The 26,418-nt window shown below is 51.6% G+C and overlaps 12 protein-coding genes across 12 annotated transcripts; 9 read left to right on the top strand and 3 right to left on the bottom strand.

The window, feature by feature from the left end:
- Window positions 1–436: 436 nt before the first annotated feature.
- On the top strand, window positions 437–2,682 carry NECHADRAFT_87404 (uncharacterized protein; the record flags this gene model as incomplete). The annotated part of the gene is made up of 4 exons (XM_003043218.1): window positions 437–907; window positions 954–1,458; window positions 1,508–1,995; window positions 2,050–2,682. 4 exons carry the CDS (start codon window positions 437–439, stop codon window positions 2,680–2,682), a joined length of 2,097 nt encoding a protein of 698 aa, XP_003043264.1.
- Window positions 2,683–2,757: 75 nt separating this feature from the next.
- On the bottom strand, window positions 2,758–4,077 carry NECHADRAFT_53431 (uncharacterized protein; the record flags this gene model as incomplete). The annotated part of the gene is made up of 1 exon (XM_003043319.1): window positions 2,758–4,077. The coding sequence occupies one exon, from the start codon at window positions 4,075–4,077 to the stop codon at window positions 2,758–2,760; it is 1,320 nt and encodes a 439-aa protein (XP_003043365.1).
- Window positions 4,078–4,522: 445 nt separating this feature from the next.
- Window positions 4,523–5,383, top strand: NECHADRAFT_87406 (uncharacterized protein; the record flags this gene model as incomplete). The annotated part of the gene is made up of 1 exon (XM_003043219.1): window positions 4,523–5,383. The coding sequence occupies one exon, from the start codon at window positions 4,523–4,525 to the stop codon at window positions 5,381–5,383; it is 861 nt and encodes a 286-aa protein (XP_003043265.1).
- A 180-nt stretch (window positions 5,384–5,563) lies between these two features.
- Window positions 5,564–7,108, top strand: NECHADRAFT_87407 (uncharacterized protein; the record flags this gene model as incomplete). Its single annotated transcript, XM_003043220.1, has 1 exon — window positions 5,564–7,108. One exon carries the CDS (start codon window positions 5,564–5,566, stop codon window positions 7,106–7,108), a length of 1,545 nt encoding a protein of 514 aa, XP_003043266.1.
- Window positions 7,109–8,113: 1,005 nt separating this feature from the next.
- Window positions 8,114–9,212, top strand: NECHADRAFT_53385 (uncharacterized protein; the record flags this gene model as incomplete). The annotated part of the gene is made up of 2 exons (XM_003043221.1): window positions 8,114–8,331; window positions 8,384–9,212. The coding sequence occupies 2 exons, from the start codon at window positions 8,114–8,116 to the stop codon at window positions 9,210–9,212; spliced, it is 1,047 nt and encodes a 348-aa protein (XP_003043267.1).
- Window positions 9,213–9,991: 779 nt separating this feature from the next.
- On the top strand, window positions 9,992–11,292 carry NECHADRAFT_53442 (uncharacterized protein; the record flags this gene model as incomplete). Its single annotated transcript, XM_003043222.1, has 2 exons — window positions 9,992–10,054; window positions 10,117–11,292. The coding sequence occupies 2 exons, from the start codon at window positions 9,992–9,994 to the stop codon at window positions 11,290–11,292; spliced, it is 1,239 nt and encodes a 412-aa protein (XP_003043268.1).
- A 2,294-nt stretch (window positions 11,293–13,586) lies between these two features.
- Window positions 13,587–14,523, top strand: NECHADRAFT_87410 (uncharacterized protein; the record flags this gene model as incomplete). Its single annotated transcript, XM_003043223.1, has 5 exons — window positions 13,587–13,664; window positions 13,736–13,931; window positions 14,013–14,123; window positions 14,176–14,221; window positions 14,268–14,523. The coding sequence occupies 5 exons, from the start codon at window positions 13,587–13,589 to the stop codon at window positions 14,521–14,523; spliced, it is 687 nt and encodes a 228-aa protein (XP_003043269.1).
- Window positions 14,524–16,833: 2,310 nt separating this feature from the next.
- NECHADRAFT_72931 (uncharacterized protein) lies at window positions 16,834–18,019 on the top strand (the record flags this gene model as incomplete). The annotated part of the gene is made up of 2 exons (XM_003043224.1): window positions 16,834–16,965; window positions 17,086–18,019. The coding sequence occupies 2 exons, from the start codon at window positions 16,834–16,836 to the stop codon at window positions 17,812–17,814; spliced, it is 861 nt and encodes a 286-aa protein (XP_003043270.1). The 3' UTR covers window positions 17,815–18,019.
- A 701-nt stretch (window positions 18,020–18,720) lies between these two features.
- On the top strand, window positions 18,721–19,230 carry NECHADRAFT_29076 (uncharacterized protein; the record flags this gene model as incomplete). The annotated part of the gene is made up of 2 exons (XM_003043225.1): window positions 18,721–18,834; window positions 18,904–19,230. Coding segments are annotated over 2 exons (441 nt in total), but the record flags the coding sequence as incomplete, so codon positions are not given.
- Window positions 19,231–19,585: 355 nt separating this feature from the next.
- On the bottom strand, window positions 19,586–21,244 carry NECHADRAFT_64655 (uncharacterized protein). Its single transcript, XM_003043320.1, has 10 exons — window positions 21,158–21,244; window positions 21,067–21,107; window positions 20,916–21,001; window positions 20,841–20,863; window positions 20,664–20,793; window positions 20,577–20,614; window positions 20,494–20,531; window positions 20,306–20,443; window positions 19,827–20,246; window positions 19,586–19,782 (listed from the first exon to the last, which is right to left on the bottom strand). Exons 1-10 carry the CDS (start codon window positions 21,200–21,202, stop codon window positions 19,749–19,751), a joined length of 993 nt encoding a protein of 330 aa, XP_003043366.1. The 5' UTR covers window positions 21,203–21,244; the 3' UTR covers window positions 19,586–19,748.
- A 793-nt stretch (window positions 21,245–22,037) lies between these two features.
- NECHADRAFT_53518 (uncharacterized protein) lies at window positions 22,038–23,393 on the bottom strand (the record flags this gene model as incomplete). The annotated part of the gene is made up of 2 exons (XM_003043321.1): window positions 22,038–22,849; window positions 22,898–23,393. The coding sequence occupies 2 exons, from the start codon at window positions 23,391–23,393 to the stop codon at window positions 22,038–22,040; spliced, it is 1,308 nt and encodes a 435-aa protein (XP_003043367.1).
- Window positions 23,394–24,495: 1,102 nt separating this feature from the next.
- On the top strand, window positions 24,496–26,146 carry NECHADRAFT_87415 (uncharacterized protein; the record flags this gene model as incomplete). The annotated part of the gene is made up of 5 exons (XM_003043226.1): window positions 24,496–25,347; window positions 25,398–25,506; window positions 25,556–25,905; window positions 25,951–26,054; window positions 26,122–26,146. The coding sequence occupies 5 exons, from the start codon at window positions 24,496–24,498 to the stop codon at window positions 26,144–26,146; spliced, it is 1,440 nt and encodes a 479-aa protein (XP_003043272.1).
- Window positions 26,147–26,418: the final 272 nt, after the last annotated feature.

Genomic DNA, 26,418 nt, shown 5'->3' on the forward strand with positions numbered 1-26,418 from the left:
GGACCTTGGCCTTATATCATTTAAGAATTTCTTTTTTGTTCACTCAAGTAATCTTGATCTATACCACCCAGATAGACAATTGAACATGCCTAATAATGCTTCATGGCCCCCAGCCATTGCCCACCCTGACCCAGACCAAACCACCATGGATGTCCATAGCCGTGAACCGGTCCCGGGATCGCCACCATGTGGGGGAACTCCGCACAAGAAGAATAATCTCACTGCTTATTGGCTGCGCTCCAAGTACCCCAGATGGCCCATGACCCTCTAGGCCACTTGGGCTCTAGATCCGAGTCCGTTGGGGGGATACAAATGCGTTGTCGGGGCCCTCTCTGTCGCATCACTCCTGTCGCGGGCGTCTGTTGGTACCTTTGTTGACCATCGCGACCTCTGACCCTTGATCCTGGTGATCCTAACTCCATACAGCTCTATCATCATGAGCAACATCGGCGTAGCAAGCGAGGGCGCCTCACCCCCTCGTCCACCACGCTCGAAACGCAACCGCCTCACCCTCGCCTGCACCCAGTGTCGCAAGCGCAAGGTCAGATGCGACGCCTCTACACCAAAGTGTCGCAACTGCGTTCTACGAGGTGACGACTGCGAGACATTTGATCCTCGACGTCCAAATGGTCCAGCGATCAGGAGATGGCCAGCCAAGGCGCCGCAGGGGGGATTAGCGCGACGACACAGCTCTATCAGCGAGCATAGCTCTCCCAGCTCACTCACGAGCGCCCAACATGAGCGGGCAGGGTCTTTATCAAGGAGTGGCCCTAAAGAGAGGCACCCGTCGTGGATTGAGAGGGCGTACCAGGAGAGTCAGACCACTCCTGATCACGTTGCCGATGGCCAGACGAACGACAGCCCTGACGTGGTGATGAACACTGACGACACCTCGCACCGAGTCAAGGTTGGTGAATATTCCGCCATCCATTCACACCGCTGACGACATTTAGTACATGGGATCCAGCAGCATGCAGTGCCTCTGTCAGTTCATAGATCTGTGCTTCGAGAGGAAAGGCCTAGAAGCGATAGGCCCGCACTTCCGATGGGGCATGAGCTTCACTGAAGAGTTTCAACTACCTTTGATGGCCTATCTACCCGATTTGCCTCACATGTCATTGATGGAACCCTTGATTGAAGTCTTCTTCAACCGCACACATCCTCTCGTACCCGTCCTGGATCGGACATCCTTCGTGGCCGAGGTGACACGACTGTTGGAGCTTCAGCAGGCACACGAGAATGGGCTACAGGCTGCCATATCTTCTGCTGACGCTCCAGCTCTGGTAACGATATACAGCGTCCTGGCACTTGGCATGGATGATTCTGAAGGGACGGTCTCAGCGACGGCTACGCCCTACCTCACTGCGGCTTACTCCTTGACCAGCCATTGTCTCAGCCTCCCATATACGAGCTCAGTACAGGGTCTGTTTATGTTGGCAATCGCATTACGTGCAAGAAGTAAGTGTTGCGTACTCGATTGTGAGGACTATTTTGACATCTTCCACAGGCAAGGAGGGACAAAGCTGGCATCTTCTAGGTCAGGCTATCCGGATCGGTCACTCGCTCGGCTTCCATCGACAGATTGTCTCTTCGGAGTCAACGAATCACCCAGACCGAAGACTGCATTCTAGGATCTGGTGGGCATGCTATGCCCTGGAGAAGATGATGCAACTCGAGACTGGACGGCCATCAGTCATAGAAGAGTTTGACTGCGACCAGGCCTTTCCAGATAGGAATAGTGGCCTTAGCCCATATTTCGTCCGATGGGTGTCTCTATCTCAAATCGTCGGCCAAATTGGCGAGCACATCTATCGAAGGAAGGCGACCAGTTCTCTTGGTCTCTTGTCCGAGATTGCACGACTCGATCAAGCGCTGCTCGATTGGGTCGAGGAGGGCTCAGAGGGGCCCAAGTCAGCACAAAGGACTGGCTGGGACTCGAGAGTGACGGAAGAGGAGCAGCCACTTGCTCTCTTCCTATCATTGCAGTACCACCAGGTAAGTGGAAACTGACGGCTTACCCGCAAGGACTCATTACTGACAGTATTGCAGGCGCAAATTACTCTTCTCCGAGCATCACTAATCTTCCCAGAGGCTTCGTTTACTAGAGAGGTCAACAGTCACGGACCCAAGCTCAAAGGTGCCGCACGTCTACTGCAAGGGCAGAACACATGCGTGGAAGCTGCAAGATCCATCATCACCCAAGTTGCCGAGTTTGCCGATTCCCATGACCACTTCATGCTTCTCACACCAACACAAACCTTCTTGGCTGCAGTCACTCTTGCACTCCACACTCTTAAGAAGCCTCACAAGCGTATGGGTCGTTCTGATGGAGAACTTGTCAGGACAGCGTCGGACTACGTGGCCGATTTCTACCGCCGAGTTGGACAGAGTGAGGAGCTTGTCAAGGGAGTTCTAGAGCTCTCGCGGAGGATGAACCAGGTTCTATCTGGGGAGGGGGCTGTAGCAGAACAAGCATCAAGGGTCCCCTCACATGAGGTCCAAGAGGCGAACCCCGAGCAGAGTGCTCTGTCTCCAAGTCAGTTCTACGATCATGGGATGGAACCTCTGACTTTTGATCCAAACGACCAGTTTCAAGACCCTTTCCAGGATATGCCTCTGGATCAGTTCTGGGCGATTATGGAGGGGGAGTTTACGACTGTTAGCGGTCTGAATTTCCCGTAGTACGCGAAAAGAGGCATGCTTTTTAACCTGTTAATTATTTACATAATACCCTTTACTTGGTGACCAACGAGAATTCTACGTCCAGGCCTTGACGATCCAAGCAACTGGCACATCGGTAGGTTCTTGGGGCTTATGCCGCAACACCAAGCGGAAAAGATTCAGTGCCTGAGTTCCTAGAGGCAAGGGGAGCTTCAGCCTCTGGCCTTCCTCAACCGCTTGCTCCAACTCCTTGGCCAGTGCACATAGTCCTTCCTTTGCCTCTGCCGGCTGGCCACGCAGAACGCGAATGATGTCACTGCCAACGGTCTTGAGCATGGCGCTCCCTCCCGCAGCGTTGACGCAGAGCTCGAGGACCTGGTCCAAGTCTAGACCTACGTGATGAGCAAACGACAGGGTCTCTGCTGCTGCACATGTATGGATGCCCTTGAGCAGGTCCACAGCCAGCTGAACCTTGGTATCGACCGCTATATCCTTTTCGAGCACACCAAGCCTTGCACCCCCTTCGAGATACAGCTGGATCAGATGACCGTCATCATGGCTTCCGAGTCCTTTACCAAGACCAAAGAAGTACATTTGCTCAGCCGTACTAGTCATAGGCGTCGCAAATCCGTACCGTCTAGCTTCCGAAGTGATGATGCTCGTGTCCTTCAAAATGATGGTGACCGCGCTGGCAAGAGGCGCCGCAGCGTCCAATATGCGAGGTAGACGATTTTCAAGCATCCAGCTCCAACCATCCGAGGAAACCAATTGCTTCCCTGTCTCAGCCAAGTCGAGGCCTAGGTGGTTGGCAAATCCCAGACCCTCGCTCGCCGAGAGGATCTGGTTGGCGGCGAGCACCTGATGGCACATCTTCATGTTGCTGCCAGCTCCGATACCTCCGTCGACGATGTAGAGCTTCTGAGGGTCTGAGAGGGCTTGCAGAAGGTCATGGCCCTTTGAGATGGCTTCCTTTGAAGCTCCGGCCATGATGGATAGCGTGCCGTCGGCGGCTCGTATTGCGCCCCCAGAAACGGGACAGTCGAGGAGCAGGACGTCGTCTCGTCCATGTTTTTCAATGCGCTTTTGGAGATCCTGGACGAAACCACACGGCACAGTAGAGCAGAGCAGCAAGACAGCTCCCTTGGCTAGTGCGGGGATTGCTGGGTTGTTCCCATCAAGGAGCACCTGTTCAGCCTGTTGCGCCGTGGCGACCATGCAAACGCAGTACTCATGATCGCGTACAGCATCGGCCGGACTCGATGCGGTCTTTCCGCCGGCTTCTTGAAGTTTCTGCAGAATTGGAGCTGAGATGTCGAAGCCGGTTAACGGGTAGCCTTGTTTGACAAGGTGGGTGGCCATGCCGAAGCCCATGGCTCCGAGGCCGATGAAAGCGACGGGCTCTTTCGTGGAAGTCATTTCTTGTATTGAATGCGTATCAAAAATGAAGGTGCAACTGAGAACTGAATGCCATCAGTGCCTCTGCCCAGGTGATCTGATCTTGTACTCCAGGATCGCCCTTTCATCCCACGTCTGCACACACATCAACGCACCCATCACCCCGTAAGAGTAAACCGAGCCGAACCACCCCGCTCCCGCTTCGTTCGGCACTTAAAAGACCGAGTTATGGAGGGATCAACAGTCATCGGGCATATCACCGAATGTTTTCCGAACCGGGGTTCCGGTCCCGGCCGGATAAGATGGAGAAGCCCGAACGGGTAAGCCGAGAATACGGGAAAGCATTCAAGATGGGCGTTAGAGGTCGTGGAGTTGATGAAGATCCCTGCTGGAGCTGTATTTACCCCTCAGTAAAGGTTGAAACTTCAAGAGAAACTTCATCGAGACATTATTCAGAGTAAACACCATGCCACCTACCGCCGACTCCAACAAGACACTGGGCATTCTCCGCGATGCCAAAGCGGGAGGGTATGCAGTGGCCGCCATGTGCTGCTACAACCTCGAAGGCGTCCTCGCGACCGTGAGAGCCGCCGAAGCTTCATCTTCACCCGCCATGGTCCTCTTGTTTCCCTGGGCCATCACATACGCCGGCACATCACTTGTACGCGCTGCAGCAGACGCCTGCCAGCACGCTAAAGTCCCGGTCGCATTGCATCTCGACCACTGTCAGACGCCAGAACTGGTGCGGCGGGCTGCTGATATGGAGAATGCGTTTGACAGCATCATGTGCGACATGAGCCATTACGACGATAACTTGGCTCTTACGAAGGAATTGGTTGCGTATTGTCATGGGAAAGGCATCGCGACGGAAGCTGAGCCAGGTCGCATTGAAGGTGGTGAAGATGGTGTTGCCGACACAGTTGATCTTGAAGGCATCTTGACCACGCCCGAAAAAGCGCAAGAATTTGTCGATACAGGCATTGAATTGCTTGCTCCCGCCTTTGGAAATGTCCACGGCGAATACGGGCCTCGGGGGATCAACCTCGAGTACGACCGCCTCGAAGCCGTCAATAAGGCCGTCGGCGACCAAGTCTACCTTGTCCTCCACGGCGCGGATCCCTTTGACGAAGAAATATTCCAGCGATGCATCAAAGCCGGCATCACCAAGATAAACATCAACAAGGGAATGAACAGGCACTTTCTGGGCGTCATGAAGGAATTGTCGGACAAGCCGTTGACGAGCATCATCGAGGCAGGGACCGACGCGATGCAAAAGGCCATTGAAAGGTACATGTTGTGGTTGGGTAGTGCTGGAAAAGCTGCCTAAAGAGACAGCCAATACAATCATCTTGCTGATGTTCTGTCCTCCAATCATATCCTCCCTAGAAATGCTGTGTTGGTTGCCTGGGAATGCCTGCTGGAGATGGTTTCAGGTGGTGACCATTTTCGCTTATTAAAATGACCCCCTTCTTCCTTTCGCTGACATCTTCAACTTGCAACCTTAGCCATGGATACTCTACCTCAGGACATCATCGACCACATCGTCTCGTATCTTTTGGCTAGAAGGTCCAAGCCCCGAAAACCATACGCCTACCTCCACCATCACTTGTCCCGTGCGCCCCTCGCCACCGTCTCACGCCGGTTGCAGACCGCCGTGGAGAGATGGACATTCAGGGACATCAGGATCAATAGCGATGAGTTGGAAAAATTCGTCCAATTGCTCACGCCTGCGAGACGTACATTTCTCGCTGGTCTCGAGTTCATCCCTATCCTTCCAACCTACAAGGATGCTGCTGGCACCCGAGCTGAATCACCAGCCGAACGCGCTGCCAATGATGAAAGCTACACGCAAGCCGTGCAATCTTTGCTGGAAACCCTCAAGACCTGGGAAGAGGAGGATCCTCATTCGGTCAACTATCGTCTGAAGTTGGCCATCAACATCCCACAATCCCCCAGTGACCGTGCCTGGCCGGGCATCTTCCCTCAATTCAGGGCTCTGTTGCCCAAGGGAAACTGCATCTATGAGGGCCGTTACCTACACTCTTACATAGATCTCCTACGCCTAGAGCAGCTACCAGAGGTCCATAGAGTGAAGCATTTGGTCATGAAGCGCCCGGATAAGAAACGCATCCACCGGAACGTCTGTCACAGGGTGCCTTTCATGCTGGCCTCCAAAATGCCAAACCTTGAATCCATTAATGTGTCCGTGGATGATTCCGAGGAGCGTTTTCTTGACCTGCGGGCCAAAAACCGTCAAGATGCTGCAGACTTGTTGAAACGATTGTCTCTCCCACACCTGAAGAGCGCCCGTCTTGACTTTTGGCACCGAAGATACAATCATGAAGCCACCGTGCCGCCACATCTTCATGGTGTCGGTATCCCGGATCCGTTGAGCGCAGCCATCTGTGACTTTTCAATGAAACTCGTGGACCTTGAAGTCGCAGGCATACTCGATCCCAGCCTCCTTCGGCCACTGAGCAATACTGTTTGGCCGGAGCTCCGGACTCTTCGCATCAAGCTTGAGCCTGTGACGCCGGCTGGAGAGTGGTACTTTCTTGAGAGCCACCCTCCATCTAGCGCTCCGCCGGAGAGACCGTCGTCCGATTTTACTCTCAAAAATCTCCACGAGGAGTCGTTCCACTACTGGCGAGAGTCTAGTTATGCTAGCCAGAAGCATTCTGAAGCATTCCGCGGCCGAGTAGATGAAAGGCTTCTCGCTCCCTTCATCGAGGCGTATGCCGACGCACTGTCAAGCATGCCCAAACTTCGCAAGGCGAGGCTCATCTGTAATCTCGATCTTCAAGACGAGACGCTTTCAGAACCCCTTTCACTCCAAGTTTCCTACTTTGCACCTGGACAACACTCCAAGAGTAGTTCGGTAAAACGCGACTACAACAACCGACAACTGGTGACATCCTTGCTGGGATGGGTGCCCAACCCGGACCTGATGGCCAAGCTGCGAGGCATCCAGGATGAGTATCGTTTTGAGCCCATGAAGGAGGTGGATGTTACTGATTCGTTTGAAAAGAAAATGGAGGCACTGCAGATTTAGTGAACAGAGTCTTTAGGGCCCTGTCCTTCGGTAAAGGTAGTATGACAATTTCCATAGACTGGTATGGTCAAGTTCCATTGGATAAACGAATCAAATATCAATCGGCTTTCTCTACTATTATAATATGCCTATCTATATTTGCAGACCAAATCCCAACATGACAGGAGTCTTATCAAAACTGCCCACGTTCGCACCAAATATAGATCATACGCCCCGATTCGCCTCCGCCCAAAGCGCATCTACCTATTCTTCCCCCATGGAATATCTGTCCGAGACTTGGACTTCAGACGAGAGCATCTGCCGTCTGTAGACTGTCGCGCGTCCCACCTTGGAGGCTATTCTATTCTTACAGCATTCCAACGAGGTGCTATTTGGATTTGCTTCTGCCGAAGAGGCATTTTGCGGCGACCTTTTGTGGTGTTTTGATGGTTCCAAGGCAATAAGCATTGCTCGTCCCAGGATCATTGTCAAGGTGTGAGTTGGCTGCATCTCCGAAAGGCGTTGATGGGCTCGGGGCACCAAGGTTTGAGACTAGATGGGTGGAGCCAACAAATGTTGACAACTCGGTGTTTGTAACCGGCCTTTAGTGATAACACCGCATAAGCTTTTTCGGCAGACTATTCATACTACTCAGCCGAGCGACACTCCAGCGTTCCCGGTATTTGGCAGTATTCACCTGTGTCGAACCGAGCTCGGTTCGGTTCGGCTCGATCAGGGCACAACACCAACCCGATCGACCATCCTACACCAGATCTGGCTTGGCCACTTTTACCCCAGATTCCGACCGAGCGGGACCGAGACGGCATGTACTTGGTGGGCCAGCTTTCTCTACATAGAGAGCAAGAGACAGATAAGAGGGGACCGTCTCAGAAGCGGAGTCGAGTTGAACTTGGACATTCAGCCAAACAAGACTACCCATCATCAGAAACCCCAAGACTACACTCCCTTGCCAATCACTCAGTCACTTGCACATACACAAACGCAACAGAGCGACCAAAACCCAACATGGCACCATCGGCGACTGTGACCACAACGGAGCAGCACCCCGTTCTCACCCTTCGATCAGAGGGCCTCGAACGAATCAAGCTCGACGGGACTGACCGTCGTTATGGTGACTGGCGAGACGATCTGATCCGCGATGGGTACGCTGTCATCAGAGGCGCTATCCCTAAGGAGCGCGCTCTGAGCTATGCCAACCGCATGTACGGCCTTGTCGAGAGTTTGTAAGTCCATTCCATTCATTCTCCCCAAGCTTTGGCTTACAGTTGTGTGAAGCGGGCAGGGATATAACCGCAACGATCCATCCTCAGTCCACCCCGACAAGCTCCCTGTTATAAACGAAAAGGGCATGCTGCTCAACTACGGAGCCGCCCATGAGGACTTTGTCTGGGCTATCCGCTCCGAGCCAGGCGTGGTTGGCGCTTTCGAGAAGGCTCTTGGAACTGAGGACCTGATTGTCTCCTTTGACGCCATCAACTATGGCTTCGCCAACCGAGAACACCTTCCCGCCAACAATCCTTGGCCGCATCAGGATCAAGACCCCGATGTCCCTGGCTTCCGCTGTCTCCAGGGCCTCGTCAATCTACTTCCAAACGGCGCCAGGGATGGCGGCCTCATTGTCGCCAAGGGAGGCCACAACCTGAGCAAGCAGTTCCATAATGAAATTCGTGGAACTGAGGAGAGGATCCCCGCGTGGACCAGAGAGTGGTATGGCTTCACCGACAAGGGCATGCAGTGGCTCAAGGACCATGACTGCGAGTGGTACAAGGTCGAAGCCGAGCCCGGCGACCTGATCGTCTGGGACTCGAGGACTCCCCACTACAACGTGCCAGTGTCCTCAAAACAAGACAGAATGGCAGTCTACACATGCTACATGCCAGTTTCTGAAGCTTCTCAGGAGGATCTGCTGCGCAAGAAGAAGGCCTTTGAGAACCGTCTTGGAACTACCCACTGGCCCAACGCCATGCACCTCGGCAGCAACGAGGCAAAGAGGAATGGCAAGCCTGACCACATCATTCGAGGCCGGCCTCTCCACGAGCCTATTCTGAGCGAGAGGGCGTTCAAGCTGACTGGAATTCCCTACATCAAGGATACCAAGACCTAGAGGGAGGAATTGGATGAAGGACAGGCTTTGCCTTTTTGTATAGTGGCATCTGGTAGGAAAGGAAATTTGCTTGAACTAGGGAAATTGTTGTATTCGATAGCGCCCACAGAGCCACTCGTTCACAAAACATGATTTGCTGCTGAAGAGCTATTTCTTGTGTGGTATTAAGACGTGTGCATACCAAATCGAGTCTTAAGCGTTTTGATATCAGCATAGACACGTAAATAATTGGCAACATTCAACGAAAAGGTCCCAAGATCCACCCCTTGCAACATCAAGAACACGCTGTTAGTGACAGAGGCGGAACAAGCCATGAGACGATATCTTTCAATGCAACCAAGAGTTTCCAACTCCAGAAAAGAATGAGAAATAATTAGAAAAAGAAATCAACAGTCAGTAAGTCTGCAAGTAGCAAGACCCAGGGGTAAAATTCAGGAGCCTCCATGGCCACCCCTGGTAGCAGCTACCGGCTTTCGAGATCACACTTGAGCCACTGAAGACAGCGTTCCAAGTCAATGAATCACTCCCGCGATACTCTCATCGGGAAGACACTCGGAAGCGAAGTTGAGAATCGACTTCTAAGAGCAGAGCGATCCTTGGCGGTTGACCACTTTCCGACGGCTCCGGCGTTCGGTTCGGGGCCGCCGGGTCGGTTCGCGGGGTACGACTCCGAGACAATAGTGTGGTGTCAAACCAACCTATAAGGATGTCTCCATTTCATGTACAGGGCTTATTACAATCATTAATCTCTCGATACATACATTCCAGACACTAGAGCTATGGGGAGCCTACCTAAACTCCACGTCGTGATTGTTGGTGGTGGCATTGCTGGCCTAGCAGCTGTAAGTCATTCGCTCCCGAGTCTCGATGCACAAGTCACACTCATAGCTAATCCGGTGACCAGGCAATTGCTCTCCGGCACCCAAACCGGCGCATTACCGTCCTGGAGCGCTCTCGCATGCTTCGCGAAGTTGGTGCTTTGTTATCCCTTCAGCCCAACGCCAGCAAGATCATCAGCAAATGGAATCTGGACGGCTTTCTCCAAAAGACAGAGCCACTAGTCGATGGCGGCTTTCGGATCTTTGACGCCGATGGTAAGTGTGTGAGGGAGCTTGCATTCGAGACATCTCAGTTTGGTGCGGATCGCATTCTTTATCACAGACAAGATCTTCAGGCGGCTCTTGGAGATGCCGCGACAAGTGAGCATCTTCCTGGGAAGCCAGCAGATATTCGAACTGCGAGCCAAGTTGTGAGTGTCGATTGCGAAGAGGGAATCATCACACTGGAGTCTGGAGAAGAGATCCATGGCGACGTGATTATTGGTGCAGATGGGATTCACAGCGTCGTGAGAACGGCTGTTCTAGGCGAGGAGAGGGGAGCCTTGCCTACCGGAACATCTGCATACCGCATGCTCATCCCTATTGAGAAGCTTGAGGGCATCCCTACTCCCGAAAAGCTACTTGATTCCTGCAACCCTTACACCGCAATGATCATGGGACACGACCGGCGCGTCATCATGGGCCCTGGTCGGGGCGGAAAGTTGTACGGCATCGTGGCTCTGGTCCCAGATGAGAAGCTTTCCGAGAAGAGCTCGGATACCTGGGTCTCTCCAGGGAGCATTGACAAGCTTCTAGAAGCCTACTCGGATTTTCCAACTTGGCTCCACGACATATTCCGAGCTTCACCAGATATTGCATTGTGGCAGCTCCGGGACATCGACCCACTGCCACGCTGGGTTCATGGACGAGCCATCCTCATCGGTGACGCGGCACACGCCATGCTCCCTACTCAAGGACAAGGAGCATCCCAGAGCATCGAAGATGCAGAAGCAATACAGGCCTTCTTGGCCGATGTTCAGTCTAGAGACCAAGTTGGAGCAGCCTTAGACCGAGTGTTTGATGTTAGGTATGAGCGAGCGTCGCTGATACAAAAGTTTAGCCGGGAACAAGCAAAGCCAGCGACAGATGGGGCTTCTAGAGAGGTCAAGCTAGATCCGGCTCAGTTTCTCAGGTACAACTGCGACTATGAGGGTGCATCGGATTGGGAGGATAGGCAGAAGAGGGGAATGGACAAGCCCTGAGAGAGCTGGCTGTATCAGCGGGCGATGGGATATGGTGTTGCAGTCCCTCGTGAAGGCGTGTTATGCTAGGTACCTAGATAAAGGTAACACATAATGAATAAGAGCGCAGTCCTTCATCCAAGTTTTCAAGAGTCATAAATATGAGTTAACAGGGATTTCGTCTCACCATCCACTGGATGGCCTGTTCGCCTCAAATAAGGGTCTGCTTGCCTGCCCGGCCTTACCAGGATGTGCTTCTCAAATTTTTGGGTCCATCCCCAGCAATTCGTTTACGCGGCTCCAAGATATAAAATCTCGACAAGATTGGATTATAACCTCCAGAGTATATGAAACTGTCGGCAAAACACGGTTGTACGCCGATGCATAGTGGCTAGTGGAGAGATTTCACCACACTCTATACACTACTCTTCTACTTTGCGCCTTTTCTACCTTGCGCCTCTTCAATATACTAATATTCGAATACCCCCAGTAGCATTAATTCAATGAAACTTTTAAATCTATAGTCGAGCTTAGGTGAATACACATAAATATTATACTCACGTTGTCGTGGTGCAAGCCCGCGTGTGAAGAGTCACCCCAAACTTGGTCAAAGATATTGCATCATCGCCGACATGACACCTCGTAATGGCTTAGGCTTGGCATTTGCCGTGTTGAGCTGAACAAGCATCAATGCTCCCGAGATTATCGCTCAACTTAACCGAAGGATATGCCGAAGAAGCCGACGAGCGTGGGGTGAGATGCATCAACGTATTCAACTGCAGCAGACAAATTGAATCATAGTACGACACCAGCCGCTTGGCAATATGTCCAAATAACGAGATGGCGCGGCAACAGGCTTCTCTTCTCCGAGCATCGCCAAGTTAAGCGATGCGGAGGAGAGGTGAAGCCGCCTCCGAAACACCGGATCCAGAACTGGCATGTTCGTCTTACGCAATGGCCACTCGTCTAAATCGACTGACAAAAAAACCCTCGGTGAGAGAAAGTTGTGGGGGAACGGTTACTTAACCTTGACTCCAGAGTGTCCTGTGCGTCTTGCGTCGCGAGATGCTTGGTGGTATGTTGACGTAGACAGCTTCTACTCAGAACTTACTCGGTGTAAGGAAGCAAGGCGAGATGATGGAAACAGCTCAGAGTCGTGTGCTTTCCGCCAACCGCCATGAGGAGGATTCTCGCGCACTGATGATGAGAGATGCCAGCATGACATGTTTTCTCCAACACGGGGTAATAAGCGTTATCAGTAACCATGGCCATTGGCGAGGGCGGCAACATGGCCAATGACGATGTGGTGGACGAAAGCCGTGACAAGCCAACAATAGGTAAATGGAATATCCATGTTGACGAATAAATGCCCATGACGCAAACCTGTTACAATCCGACAATAGGTAAATCAGATCTCGATCTCGGCAGCGGCCAATGGGGGCTCGTCGTTAAAAGTCAAACAGATCGACTCTGGTTCCTCTCACAAGATTGGATGAGCGACGCGTGGTCCGGTTTGGAAGCAAGTGTCACATCATTCAAATATAACAAACATTCCACAGGCAACACGGTGATGTGAGTGCCAAGACCTGCTGGGGTCGTTCTCCTTTGTCAGTCTTATACAACCCTGTCGAGCACCCCCTAACTGAAGTCCTCAAGGTTTGATGCTGTGGGGGAGCGATAAGATGGAGAGGGAAGCGAAAGATTACGACCGAGGGTGATATCTCTGGACTTCTCATATCTACTATCATCTTTCCTTTTTCCCTCTCATCTCTTTTTTTTTCTTCTTTTTTTCTTAAGTCACCTGAGCAACCCCATTACTCCATTCAAACCCCAACCCCGCAGACTGTAGCCAAAGATCCCGGGGGAAATCGGGGCCCTAGCCATAGACTTAAAGGCTAGATCCCTGGACCCATGCACTCCATTAGCTAACAGAATGCCCCGTCTCACACCAGTCCTGCGATGATCCAACACCTTCTTTGTTTTTCCTGCAACTCAACCGTTTCTCACTCTCTCAAGCTGCCGCAAGCGTTACGAGTGGGCAGACAGGCACTAGAAAAAAGTACACTCCGGGGGTCCCAGGCCTGGGGTGTGCTCATTTCTCTCTTACACTTACACCGAGGGCCATGGGCTAACTATTACCTAACAGCTCGACGGCTGCGCCGGAAGAAAATGCCGCTGTGAGCCAGATGGGTGATAATTTATAAGAAGAGAGAGGGTGCCAAGTCCAGGACGAGTATTCCCGCCCACTGTAGAGCAGAGCAATCGTCGTTGGTCCCAGAGTCGTTCAAGTCAAGCAAGAAGAATATTCGTTCATCATGGCCACCAAGAGTGTTGAAGAACTTCACTCTCCCATCTCCCAGGCTCCCAGCATGGCCCATCAGATCGGAAACCCTGTAAGCAACAGCTGCCCACGACTCTAGAGGAATCATAAGAGGACGTTCACTTACATGATAATGTGTCAAAGTCGCCCATGGCTATGGGAACGTTCGCCACGACCCTGCTGACCCTGTCCCTATCCATGATGGGCTTCCGTGGGGTAGAGACGCAGACCGTCTTCATTGCCAATCTGTGTTTCGCTGCCGGACTTGGAATGCTCATCTCTGCCCAGTGGGAGATTGCCAGGGGTAACTCGTTTGGTTATGCCTATCTGAGTGCCTACGGTACGCTGCAGCCCTACTATTCTCTGCCCTATATGCGGGAGCAGATTTTGAGGGGGACCGTAAACTGACAGCTATATCTAGCCTTCTTCTACGGCGGCTACGGTGTTATCCTGTGCCCATCGCTTGGCGTCCTCCAGTCGTATGGTGGAGCGACCGCAGAGTACCACAACGCTCTCGGATTCTACGTTCTCAGTAAGATCAAGACCCTAATATTCTCCGAACGACAAGCTAATGCATGGCGTAGTCTGGGCGGTGCTATCCCTTTTCTTCATGCTGGCATCTGCGCCCACGTGAGTCCTTTCCCATCCCGCCACAAGCTAAATACTAATTTTGTAGCAACCTGGTCTCGTTCGGCATCTTCACAACCATCTTCTTCTGCTTCCTCTTCGACGCCGCCTCCAACTTTGCCCTCGCCGACGGCTACGAGAGCAACGCCAAGGGCTTGATGCAGGCTGGAGGAGCCTTCGGCTTCATCTCCGGCCTTCTGGGCTTTTACAGCTGCGCCGCAGGAATGTGCGCTGACGCTCTGCCCTTCACCCTTCCCGTTGGTGACACCTCACGCTTCTTTAAGAAGAACCACAAAAGCCTGTAAGCAGCTGTAGGAGCTGTAGCAGCTGGAACCAGACCAGGCCCCTGTCAGGGCAGTGAGCAGAGTCACCGAGGACTCGGTGGTTTATGTATTTTGAGCCAAAGATGGCCAATGCGGGAATGAACGGACATGACTACAGAACTCTGGGAGAATTATACCAGGGAGCGTGTGATTTAGCGAGCTGGCTAGAATTCTATCTCAAGCATTGATGCGTAAAACTCCTGATGAACGAACGTGCGGTTGTTGCCGTGAACACCTACACAGTGGTGATGAACCTGCCCCAGAGATCGCCATGCCTCCACAAACTCGGTGAACCAAGAGATGGCCCTAGCACTCAGACAGCCTGTCGTTCACCAGCTGTGACACTCGAGCTGCGTTTCTCACCGCACGCCGTCCTCGGTTACCAGGACCACTGCAAGTATGGTCACATATTGACACATACATTGGTTCTCATCCACATTAATTTACCTTGCATCTTTCCGCGTTCCAACCACCAACGGCCATGCCTTGCATCCCCCGGAGTGGAACCTCGAGCTCAACACTGATGATAGCCGGTCCCACACCGGCTCCGTCTGGGGGACGCCTGCAGCTTCAAGTGCCGACGGCATGCGAAGGTCTAACCAGTCACTAACGGCGTCAGGACAATTATTACGTACCACAATGCCTCTACAAACGCATCATTACATAAACTGTGTGTAACCGCGATGTGGAAAGTTTCTACTTAGCCGCGGTAAAGGCAGTTGAGGTTTATCTGACAAGTGTGAAAACTCTGAACGGAGATTACGAAAAAATGTTGAGATGACAGAATGAGAAAGGAAGAACAAGGAAAGACGTAAGGAAAACTAGGGAAATGCTCCGCATTATCTTATTTAACATTTTTAACCTTTGCAAGCCGATCTTCAACTCCCCGGATTCTTCCATGGCCCGGGCCTCGTCCGGCCGGAGCCGAGCGGGTATAACTCCGCGCCGGACCGGAGGAAGGATTCGGTGTTCCAGGTGCTGTTTATTCTGTTATGCAATGCGAGGACAACACCAAAGCTGTTTGAAGTGAGATGCACTGCAGCTATGCCGGGCTTACATGCATGGCATATGGTCACGAGTTGAACAGCAGTTAGTCTGCGTGAATCTGTGGACGCAGCACAGGTAGGAATCCAATCATTTTTCCATCCTGCATATGCTTTGCTACCAAGATTCCTCGCCACAAAGACCTAGAATGCGGTCCCGTCACACTTCGAAAGCTTGGTAGTCTCATTGAGTAGAGGAAGCCGAGGTCTGGCCAACATCACAAGCGATGTACGGCTCGAGGTCTGACCAGTTTTCTAGCAACAGGCCCAAGAACCGTATCCTTGTAATGCGGACTTCAGATGATAGAGTAGATGCGTTCCGAGGCTTTTTCATGAGGGCTGATGAATAATGCATTGAAGGTGTAAAGCTGCACCCTGAGCACTGAACATGTTATAACCACGGTCAGAAGACGAACAAAATAATCAACAATAAAGAATCGCACAAACCTATATGACGCCAGAATATCACAGATTTCTCATGTATAAGTCATCCAATAGAACACACGGTTGTCGGGGCCACTATTATTCTTGTCTCTTGTCTTGTCATGTGCTGGATCACTTCACTTCCATGTTCACGCGAATAGGCGGAGGCAAACGCCAAGAAGCTAGGCATTCAAAATAGATAGTCAGACCAAAGTGCGAGCATAGGGCTTAATCTTTTCTTTAAAGTATACTTCCTTCCTCGGGATGTTCAGAAATTCTGCCATTGTCTGAAGAAACATTCGCTCCATGTTCTGCTTTTGTCAACCCAGAGCTTCCTCCATGTGATAGTGATGGTTTTATCCCATATCATGTTTCCAGAGGAACTGCTCGGTCTTGAGTGATCCTTGAGTTCTTTTCTGAGAACTATCAACTGGCTAGATCGATCGAAGGTCCCTGCTACCTAAGTTGAAGTGGCATGAGCAGACGCAACAGCTGGGTTCAAGGATATCCATCCGAACAGCGTAAACAACATGTCTTAGTCAATTATTGATCTTTGAATTTAATCTAGACTTGCCTTTTCTTTTTCAACTTGCATTGGTTTTGTGTCGCCTATTATGCTCACTATCCTCACTTGTTACTTCGGACTTCTTGGCACCTTATCTCCACTGGGGCTCGGACAACAACGAATGCCGCCTCAAGTTTTGGGTCTCACAGGCAGCAATAAAAACAACAGGCAACAATATTTCCCTTCATACAAATACGGAACAGCTTACGCGGCTTCAGATGTCTCCATTGGCCTAATTTTCGACCCAACACCGTTTTCAGCATGTATCGCATACCTTATTTCCCTTTAGAGCTCATCTTGCAAGTCCTAGAGGCTTCATTGCCCCCTGGAGGTCCCGGCCGAGTCTTCGACCCTTCTTGTCCGGATGGCCAATTACTCGTCGCATGGACTCAAGTTTGTCATGCTACCTATCGACCCGCAAGTCGTCTTCTACGACAGAATTTTGTTTACATGAATTCTTTAACTCGTCTTCGCAATTTTCTACAATGTGTGGCCGACTCGAATACATGGGAGCAGTCCACACTCCCACCAACTATACCCCTATCATCCATCTCATCCATATATTTGAGACTTGGCAGAGCAGACATGGAGTCTCCTCAGATTGCCTCACTTGTCGGGGATCTTTTTAAACATCTCAGCAAATCTCTTCGCCGCCTCATCCTTGACCTCCCCTGGGGCAGAACTCCCCCAAACGACACGATCAACTCGCACCTTCATCACATGTTTTCAGAGAGCTTCACAGCCCTGACAGGGATCGAAGAGCTCATCGCTGTTGGAGGGTTGCCTGCCGTGGACCGCTGGAGCCATGTCCATCATCTATGTCAGAAGTGGTCAAACTTACGGCGGTTGGCGGCATTCCAAGTCAACTTGGCTGAGCAGGGGCTGTGGCACAGTATTTCTAGATCAAAGAGCCTGGAGCAGTTGGTGATAGCCCAGCCTTTCTTGCTTCGCCTAAATACATGGAATATCAAGGCTTCTATTCACGAGCATTGGGATCCTAAATTTGGAGGCAACTCAACCTATTCCCGGCCTCTGAGCATCACAATTGCCAACCATGAGTTCAGTCCCCCAATTATTGACACAACTGGTGATGCTCTTCACGACCCTCGGGGCTTGATCAGCGTCTCATCCCTCGATGTACCTATTACGGATACAACAAATGCAAGGGTTGACTACATTTGCCGAGATTGGCTCCTCGAAGAGGCGAAACAAGACACACTTTGGGGCGATGCTGGGGCTTAATCAAGAAGGGTAACATAAATGACGTTGGCTGACTGGATGCGTGACATGAGCGAAGAGTTTGGAGGATATGATCGACGGTTAGGGTTGTGATAGGAGCGGGCGCTTATAATAGCATGGTGATGATAAAATGTTGGAGAATCCGCCTTAATAAGTTGTCAAAGTGTAGCAATTTTGAGGTAGCTTCAATTCATAAAAGTCCACTGCTCAAAAGACCCTCTGATATCAAAGTTTCTCCTTCATCTAGCACTCACGTTGGGCCTGTCGTGAGATATCTTCTCCGCTGATCCCGCGCAGATCATTCCACCACGAGGAGTTTCAGCCACGGGGGCTCATCGGGCGCCGAAATAGCACGAGCTGGCAAGGCTCACTACGGGCCAGACCAGCAATTATGCCAGTGGCTGTGTCTGCTTTCTAGGTAAGGGATTGGCGGGTTGGCCAGCTGGGCCAATAGTGGTCTTTCGTATCTCGTATGACGGGTAGGGGTGGTGATCCTTCAGGCAGCGACATTTTTCATGTCGATCTAGGGGCTCTTTTTCTGACGGTTACAGCTTCGGTGAGCCAAATTGTTATTGAAGAATTCATTAAAAACATTCGTCAAGATGCTGTGGCATTAAACCAAATGCCGCATGACATGATCTGCGTGGAAAATGAGCCTTGTTATTCCCGCAGTCGTCGTGGACTTCACTTGTTGGTTACAGCCTTGAAGGATCAGGCAGTGACAAATGACCTATGAGAAGGTCGCATTATGCATTGCCACACGGCTATGTCGGCGCTGCCAACAAGAATAAATAGACATAGAACCAACATTTAAATCCCAGCGTCTCGTCCCACTCTCCTTCACCAGACAACATCTTCACCACCAACATGTCTACATATTGCATCACCACCAAGTGTCCGCCGACCCAGGCTTGGTACAAAGATGAAGCTCTGTACGAGTACACATCCAGCGACCTCTTCTGGCTTCTTGCCATCGCCATCATGATCAACTGCTGGTGGGTCGACAAACAATTCGAACCGTTCGTCGAGCCTCCCCGCGATCCGAAGGAGCCCGAAAAGGCAGAAAAAGAGGCCGACAAGGTCCCCAACGAGCCGGATAGCACTAAATCACCAATGTCCCCCGACTCAAAACATGTCTGGCTCAAGTCAAAAATCACGTCCGAGCCTCGCAGGTACCTCGCAATGGCCATCTGCGCCCTCGTCTTGCCGGTTCAGCTCCTCCATGGGTCTTGGGTGCTCAGAACACTCTGGCGCTGGACGGCTGCCCTTCTCAAGGGCACATATCCTTCGATAAGGCCGCGACTCTTCGGTTTCATTCTCTATTCGCCTATCACCTTGTTCATACTGGTTACATGGATCGCATTTCTCTTCGTGGGCATGTTTTTTATCGGTGAACAGTTCCTTTGCTTTAACAACATAAACGAGATGAAGTTGAGTGTGCCGCCAATGACGAGTGAGAAGGTTGCGAAGCAGAGTGATGATGAGGAATGGGACGAGGTCGAGAAGAACAGCGAGCAGGGAGGGGTAGACAAGGAGAAGAATGGTGAGGAGCAGGGAGAGGTATACAAGGAGAAGAACGAGGCGAAGCTTGCGGATTAAACACTTCCACTTCTCGAAGGCAGGGTGGTGTCAGTACCTGTGGTTATTTATGGTCATGTTTGCGAGATAATCAACTTGATGATCACGCCAGATGAGACGTTTGCAGCGTCGTATACCGGAGTGCAGACGGCCTCGGGTCGCTGCCAGATGTCACCACCGGGTGAAGACGGTTATGCAATACGCTCAAACTTTTGAATAAAAATTAGGCGACCTATGCTTGCAATAGGCATTAGAAGAACCAAAAGAGATCTAACCATAACCAATACGCTCTACTCCCAACCACCACTGTACGCCTTGATGTTTGCCAATGGTTCCCTGATAGGTGCTCCCTTATTATACTATACATACGGTCTTTGACCGTAGGTTACGTGGCTAGGCAAATTAGTAAAGTTCAAGGGGAGTGCGGGTGGGCTTACAAATTGAATAGTGCGTGAAATCCCATACTCTTGAGTTCTTTCCTGACCTTTGCCAAAAGATCCAGAACATCCTCTTGACTCCATCGAAGCACTCCACAAAACAACCTCAACGAGAATCCATCAAGACCATCCAGTGTTTGTGCAAGATTACACATGCCGAGGTCCTTCATTCTAGGATCTTTCGCCCAAGGTCCGATGGGAATCTTGAAGACCTGATGTCTCACGTTCTGGAAGCCGGCGTTTTTTACCCACTGGTGTTGTCGAGGGCCAGGACATGGATCACGTCCAAGAATTCGCGCTGCATCTAGGAGGGTATTGATCCATTCGAGGGTCTTGTGTTCTGTAGTTAATGAGCCGTCGTCGGAGTAGTACTGTAGGTCGTAATCTTGGAACTCGGCCCAACCGCCCGGTTTTGTGTTGCTGTGCTCGGACGGTTAGTGAGTGCGAATATTAGTTAGTGGGTTGAGTGCAGACTCAACTTGTATATCCTGCTGATTAATGTAGGCCAGTCGAGGATGCAACATGTCATGTAGCGGCAGAAGATAAAGTCGAAGGGATGGTGATGAGTCCACGGGCTCTCGACGTCGTCAACTTCGAATCTGACGTTTGGCGGGACCCTAACTCATTAGTACATATGACAAGATAAAGAAAGTAACGTGTAACACACCACATCGGCTGAATGGGACTGAGATCGTTGCCCAAGACCTGCATCCATTAGCCACCGTCACTTCACGCGGCAACTCAACTGACCTCAGCGCCCGGATATGTCTCGCCCATTTCGATGGCCCCTAGATGAGTCAGTGGATGAATCAAGCTTTGCCAGCGCGCCTAGTTTACAAATTCCTGTTCCCGTCCCGATATCAAGGACCCGCTGAAGCCGAGGGCTATCCACCGGCGCAAGATACAACTTATCGCCAATGACCTTTGTAATGGTAGCATGGTTCAAGTCGAGCCTCTCCATCTCAGACTGCATCTATAAGCGACAGCTCATGACAGAAAAGCCAAGACTCTCACCTCATCGTTGGGGAGTATGTAAGCTGTGAGACGTCAGTATACGAGCCCGCTCAGAGTGGAACCTTGCTGATTTACATCCACCGCGGAATGCATGATAACGCCGGCCATGCTCGTAAGGGTAGTCGACCACACTCGAAGTCAAGGATGGCGTGTAAGCCGCACTGCATGTTGAACAATGAGATCAGATCAGGTCATGTCCCGGGGAGGAGGAACGGGTGTCACACACAGCTGAATGTCAATGGCCGAGTCGACATCGTCAGCCAATGGCTGCAGCCTGATTAGCGATCCACCACGTTCACCGTGAGGAGTTTACTGACAGTGTTGTCGACCTCGATATGAGTCTCGTCTGCTCTCTCATCCATGATCAAGGCTCCAGTCTCCAGGGCCAGACGAGACGAGGATTCAGCAGCGATGGATCTTGAGAAGGAGAACGGTTTGTTTTGGGACAAAGAAGCGGTTTCAGAAACCCCGCACCCCGTCATCCCATGCAGATCATCTGACTGGGTATGTCTGGGCCTTGGCGATTTATGCACGCTCTGACTGGAATGTTGATCAAGCCTCGTCCCGCAACCGACCATATCCCCGGGCTCTGTAATTCGGTGAGTGTGGAATGTGCTCCCGCGGTCGATCTCTGTCTGCGTGTTGGTTCGTTATCCAGGCTCTCGGGGCTAGCGACTGACCAATTGGCACACGGGAACAAGCGAACCCACGTTATGAACGGTTCATAACGAGTTTTGAACTGCAAATGGTGCGTTAGCTGGATTCACAAGATGCACTGGCAGCAGCATATGAAAGCAGGGGTGATTGTGTCGAGCCAGTGCGATGCGATAAGAGACATTCTTCAGCCAGCCATGTCCATCTTGGAAGCGACATTCACGCGAATCCCAGGTCAACGATCCTGGCCTGCAATGTCCAGACTCCACCATCTCTCTCGCTTCGGCCTGAACGATCCTGAGCAGCATCCTCCCCTCCAGCAGTCGGTGGCACCCCGCGCCGGCTGGTTAAATTAGGTCTTCCCTTCTGTGCTTCGTCCTGTTACTGGTACTGCGCTCAGGCCGTCACCTCAAACAACATGCATCACTTTCACAACCAACTCAACTTTGATACCAGACAAACCGGTCAGCAACAAAGACTTGGTCATTTATTTGTGAATCTCGGTATTTATTCGTACCTCGCCTCTATATGATGCTAACGAATTCACTGCTCTGGCACCACCAGAATGTCATCAACGTTCACAGCCTGTCCCGTCGCAATCGACCTGTTCGCAGCAATTCCAGTGAGAATCGACGCAGCACCATCCACGTGGCTCGCCGCTCTCATGTACTCATCCGACACAGGCTCACCAAACAAGTCATTCAACAGAATCGCATCACCACCGCCGTGAGCGCCCACGCTCTCTTCAATCTCAATCTCTCTGGGCTTCTCAAACAGCGGTCGCAGCACAATTTTACGGCTCTCGAGTGAACCCTCCAGAGATTGGTCGCCGCCGGAATTGACATAGCTGTTTTCCACAACTTCCACCTCCAACCGTCCACCTGTACCGTTGAAGCTGACGCGGAATCCTTCCCAAGGTGCGTACGCCGTAAGCGAATAAGTCAAGCTCGCACCGTTGCGATACGTCACCAGAAGGTTCATCGTATCTTCAATGCTGATGCCATCGCCAAACACACTCTGGTCGCGGTAGTAGCTATCCTCGTGCTCCGCATCAAGGTACATGGCCTTTAGCTGAGGATTCTGGTCCAAGTGCAGCGCAAAGGGATCCGACTTTGCGGCCTCGCTTCCGTGAGCACGAGTGTAAAACTTGGTCTCGCCACGCTTCTCTGCATTTTCGCGACCGTAGAAGGCGAGGTTGCCTGTCGCATAGACGGTCTGGGGACGCGTCTGAAGCCAGAAGTTGACAAGATCAAAGTGATGAGTCGATTTGTGCACCAGCAGACCTCCACTGTTGCGCTTGTCGCGATGCCATCGGCGGAAGTAGTCAGCTCCGTGGCTGGTGTTGAGCATCCATTCTACACTCTGGTTAGCCATAGAGCCATGTGCGATTCTTGTCTACTCACCAAAGTGTACGCTCGTCACCTTGCCGATGGCCCCAGAGCGCAAGACCTCGAAGACCTTGGTGTTGTGAGGTGCATAGCGGTAGTTAAACGTCACACGGACTTTCTGCCCAGTTCTTTCAACAGCAGAGAAGATCTCCTTGCATCTCGGGGCGTCAATGGTCATGGGCTTCTCAGTAATGACATTACAGCCCAGCTCCAAGGCTCTGACGATGTAAGTGTTGTGCGTCCGGTCGATAGTCGTGACGAGAACCTCATCAGGCTTGGTCTCTTGGATCATCCTGTCAAAGTCGGCAGCCAGGTAGGTCGGGACCTCGCCGTGTCCCACAGCCTTGAGCTTTGAGTTGGCATAGTTCATGCGAGTCTGGTTGGTATCGCAGAAAGCAACGATGCATGAGGTTGCGCTATAGTCGGTGGCGATGGCCGAGTAATAGAAGCCGGATCGGCCTCCGGTGCCGACGACGGCGTATCGTTTCCTGGTTGCGCTCTTGTCCGCCATGCTGTCTAGAGAGGAGATGTCTGGGTTGTGGTGAGGTTGCAACAAGCCCAGGTGGTTGGAGAGAACGGGAATAAGGACGACCGTTGCACTAGATACCCGAAGCAAATAAGAAGCAATCCTCTTCCCTCAAGAAGAGGAGAAGCTCGGTATCTGTTATCCCGGCCCCCAACATGAACCCCCAAACTTGTCAGATCCCCGCTCTTGGCCATTTGACGTGGCGGATCAACGCGGGGTCGGGCAACCTTGTTGAGGAGAAGCATTGGATGCTCGGATCGTGAGATCCCAGAATTCCACATGGTTTCTGGGGTGCAGGTCCCTCATTTCGGTCGAAGTGAGCCATTGTTACCGTAACCTCGGGGTAGCTTGGGGCTCTGTTCTCCAAGCAGCCGGTATGCAGGGTCGTGGCAATCATGTCCCGAATCTTTTTAAGCGATATCTCCCATGCTCGGGAAATGCTTCCCGTTGTGTGTTCATATTTTGATCATTCTCAAAGGTAGCAGCCTCACGAATCAGCAGTGTTGGTTCCCATCAGATCCGCAACGCCATTCCCACCGTCGCCAGCATGATCACCTTTAAGTAGCCAGAATTGTTCGATTTCGCAAGTCTCTGGTACTTTTAAATAGAGCTGCTTCATTCTCTGGTAGTTGCAGTCCTGTTTCTTATTTAACGATAAAATACGGTGTCCCTTTTTATTGTCTGTTAGCCCTGTTTACTAAATATTTGACTCCATTCTCCACCACTTTTCGCTCTTTTCGTAAGTTAGCCAGCAAACAGGACGACAACACCCAACAACTCAATTTTTAGGACATTTGACACAATTGACGCGTTTAAAAGCTCACAAAATGCCCATTAGACCCATTTTGACGCGCTTTATCGCCCTTTTTCTCGTCATTGTTGTGAAAACACGTTCAAGTCTAGGGTAGCCATTTACTTTCCTGCGTCATCAAAACACCAAGAATTGCTTTTCCGTGGCTCAAAATGACGTAGCGCCGGGTTAATCAAGTTCCATTCCCCCTGTATATCAAGTCGCCCCCCGTCGGTCGCGTTCAGCCAAACGCGTCACAATTACCTCTTCTTGACCATTTGGAACATCTCTGCAAATATGCCGCCCAAAGGAACTAGAGGGAAGAACAAGCGTCCCCTCGAGGAGGGAGACGACAATGCGCGTCAGTCTAGGTCCAAGACCGCGAAGACGGCCGAGACATCCGGAGATCAACCTCCCAACGACAATGGTGAGGGTGCTCAGACTCAACGGCCTTCTCGGGCACCCCGGATCGCGAGAGGGCCCAAAGGAGAGATTTTCTTGCCTGAAATCATGCCACGAGAATGCGCAGAGATCATCAAGGACATCCCCATGCCTGGAGGTTGGGTTTGCGGCATTGATGCCACCCCCGATCGGTCCATGACACTCAACTCTCGTGAGTGGTGGGAGGAGTTTGGACCTTGGCTGGAGCAACACAAGAAGAAGCTCAAGCTCTCTGCTGCCGACTGGAAGAAGAAGGACGAGGCCTTGAAGAAAGATTACGAGCCCGTTTCCGAAGATGAAGGGATTGAGGATTGGGATTTTATCTGCTGCTCTAAGCCCAACGTGGAATCTCGACGAGACGAATACGAGGGGGATGAGGAAGACGATGATGAAGATGAAGATGATGAGGATGAGGAAGACGATGATGAAGATGAAGATGATGAGGATGAGGAAGAAGAAGATGGCGACGAGGGCAATGACAAGGACAAAGGCAAAGGCAAGGACAAGGGCAAGAAGCAGCCGGAGAAGAAGCCCATTGATAAGCTTGCCTCTCTTCACCCTGAGTGGCCATGGGTTTTCACCGTGCTTGGCCGGGACAGAGTTAGATGGTGGATCCAAGAGGCCACGAAGCGCGACCAGGACAGCTTTGGGCTGCACTACTACAATGACTTTACTTGGTACGGCGCGCTCGAGGTTGTCGAGAACGTTGTAAGTTGGCGTACTCACTGGCTTCACAGATGTGCTAAATCATCGAATAGATTTCAACTTTCGACGCGGCCTTCAAGCCCAAGGCGAGCTATCGCGATTGGTGGCCCGAGGTCGAGGGTCTCGTGCTGGGCCTTTACAGCACCTTTCTCGAATTTGAGAGTGAGAACCCCAGTCATTCACTCAATGTTCCTGTGCTCACCATACATAGTGTGCGATGATGGCCAGCGCTGCGGCAAAGTCATTGAACTGATCGGCTACCTGGTCGTTGCAGCCATGGAAGCCCTCAAGAAGGAGGGAGTGTTCAAGCCCGACTCGGAGATTCGTAACCTCGGCCTTGTCCTCGCCATGTTCATCCAATGGGGCCATGGGGAGCTTCCATACGGGTTTGAGGAAGAGCTCTGCTCGTGGGCCTACAAGCTCCTTGACATGGCTGACGAAGCTGGAATTGATCTCACCGGGCCACCTAGGTACGAGAAAGCTATCAAGAAGATTATCGACGAGAGGGACCGCAAGGCCAAGGCCATGAAGAAGTGGGACAAGGTCAACTGGGCCACCAAGGTGAGTGCACTACCAAGCAAGAGTGCATAGACTGACACATGCTAGCTGAGAGCTTACACCTCGAAGCACGGTGGGAAGTCCCGATTTGGAGGGCATCAGTACGACATCACCAAACAGAGCGCCGCCGAGAGGAAGAGGCATTCATTGGAGTACGTTAGAGAAGAATTGAATGCTGAGTTGAGGAGAACCGCACTAATATACGGCTTACCTATTTAGCGGCGACGGTTGGGACCTGATGTAGTCTGGAAAAGTGGATTGCACGAACTCTGTCTGTGGTGCCAGGGAGAATGCCTCAAGTGCGTAGGTATCATGTCGGTGGTCTGGATGGTAGGTTGATGAGTTTGTTGGTGGGGGGTGTTCTTTATGGTAGTTATTGTCTAGCCCTTAATGGGTTAGCCGAGCCAGAAGATCGTTGGTGGTGGGAATGAACTGGGCTGGGCTGGGTTGAACTGTTTGTACGAGGGGACTGTACGATATTTCTCAAAAGGATCGATCTGTGTCTGCATTGTTTCT

The sequence above is a fragment of the Fusarium vanettenii genome, assembly GCF_000151355.1.
Source record: "Fusarium vanettenii 77-13-4 chromosome 12 genomic scaffold NECHAsca_29_chr12_4_0, whole genome shotgun sequence".
NCBI lineage: Eukaryota > Fungi > Ascomycota > Sordariomycetes > Hypocreales > Nectriaceae > Fusarium > Fusarium vanettenii.

What these genes read in the sequence shown, in the direction of transcription:
- NECHADRAFT_64655 (XM_003043320.1), bottom strand. Translation starts at nt 21,202, where the DNA reads ATGGATGAGAGAGCAGACGAGACTCATATCGAGGTCGACAACACT. An exon ending in TTAATCAGCAGGATATACAA is followed by an intron (nt 20,247 to 20,305) that starts GTTGAGTCTGCA and finishes GTCCGAGCACAG; the next exon opens with CAACACAAAACCGGGCGGTT. An exon ending in TTTCACGCACTATTCAATTT is followed by an intron (nt 19,783 to 19,826) that starts GTAAGCCCACCC and finishes TAATTTGCCTAG; the next exon opens with CCACGTAACCTACGGTCAAA.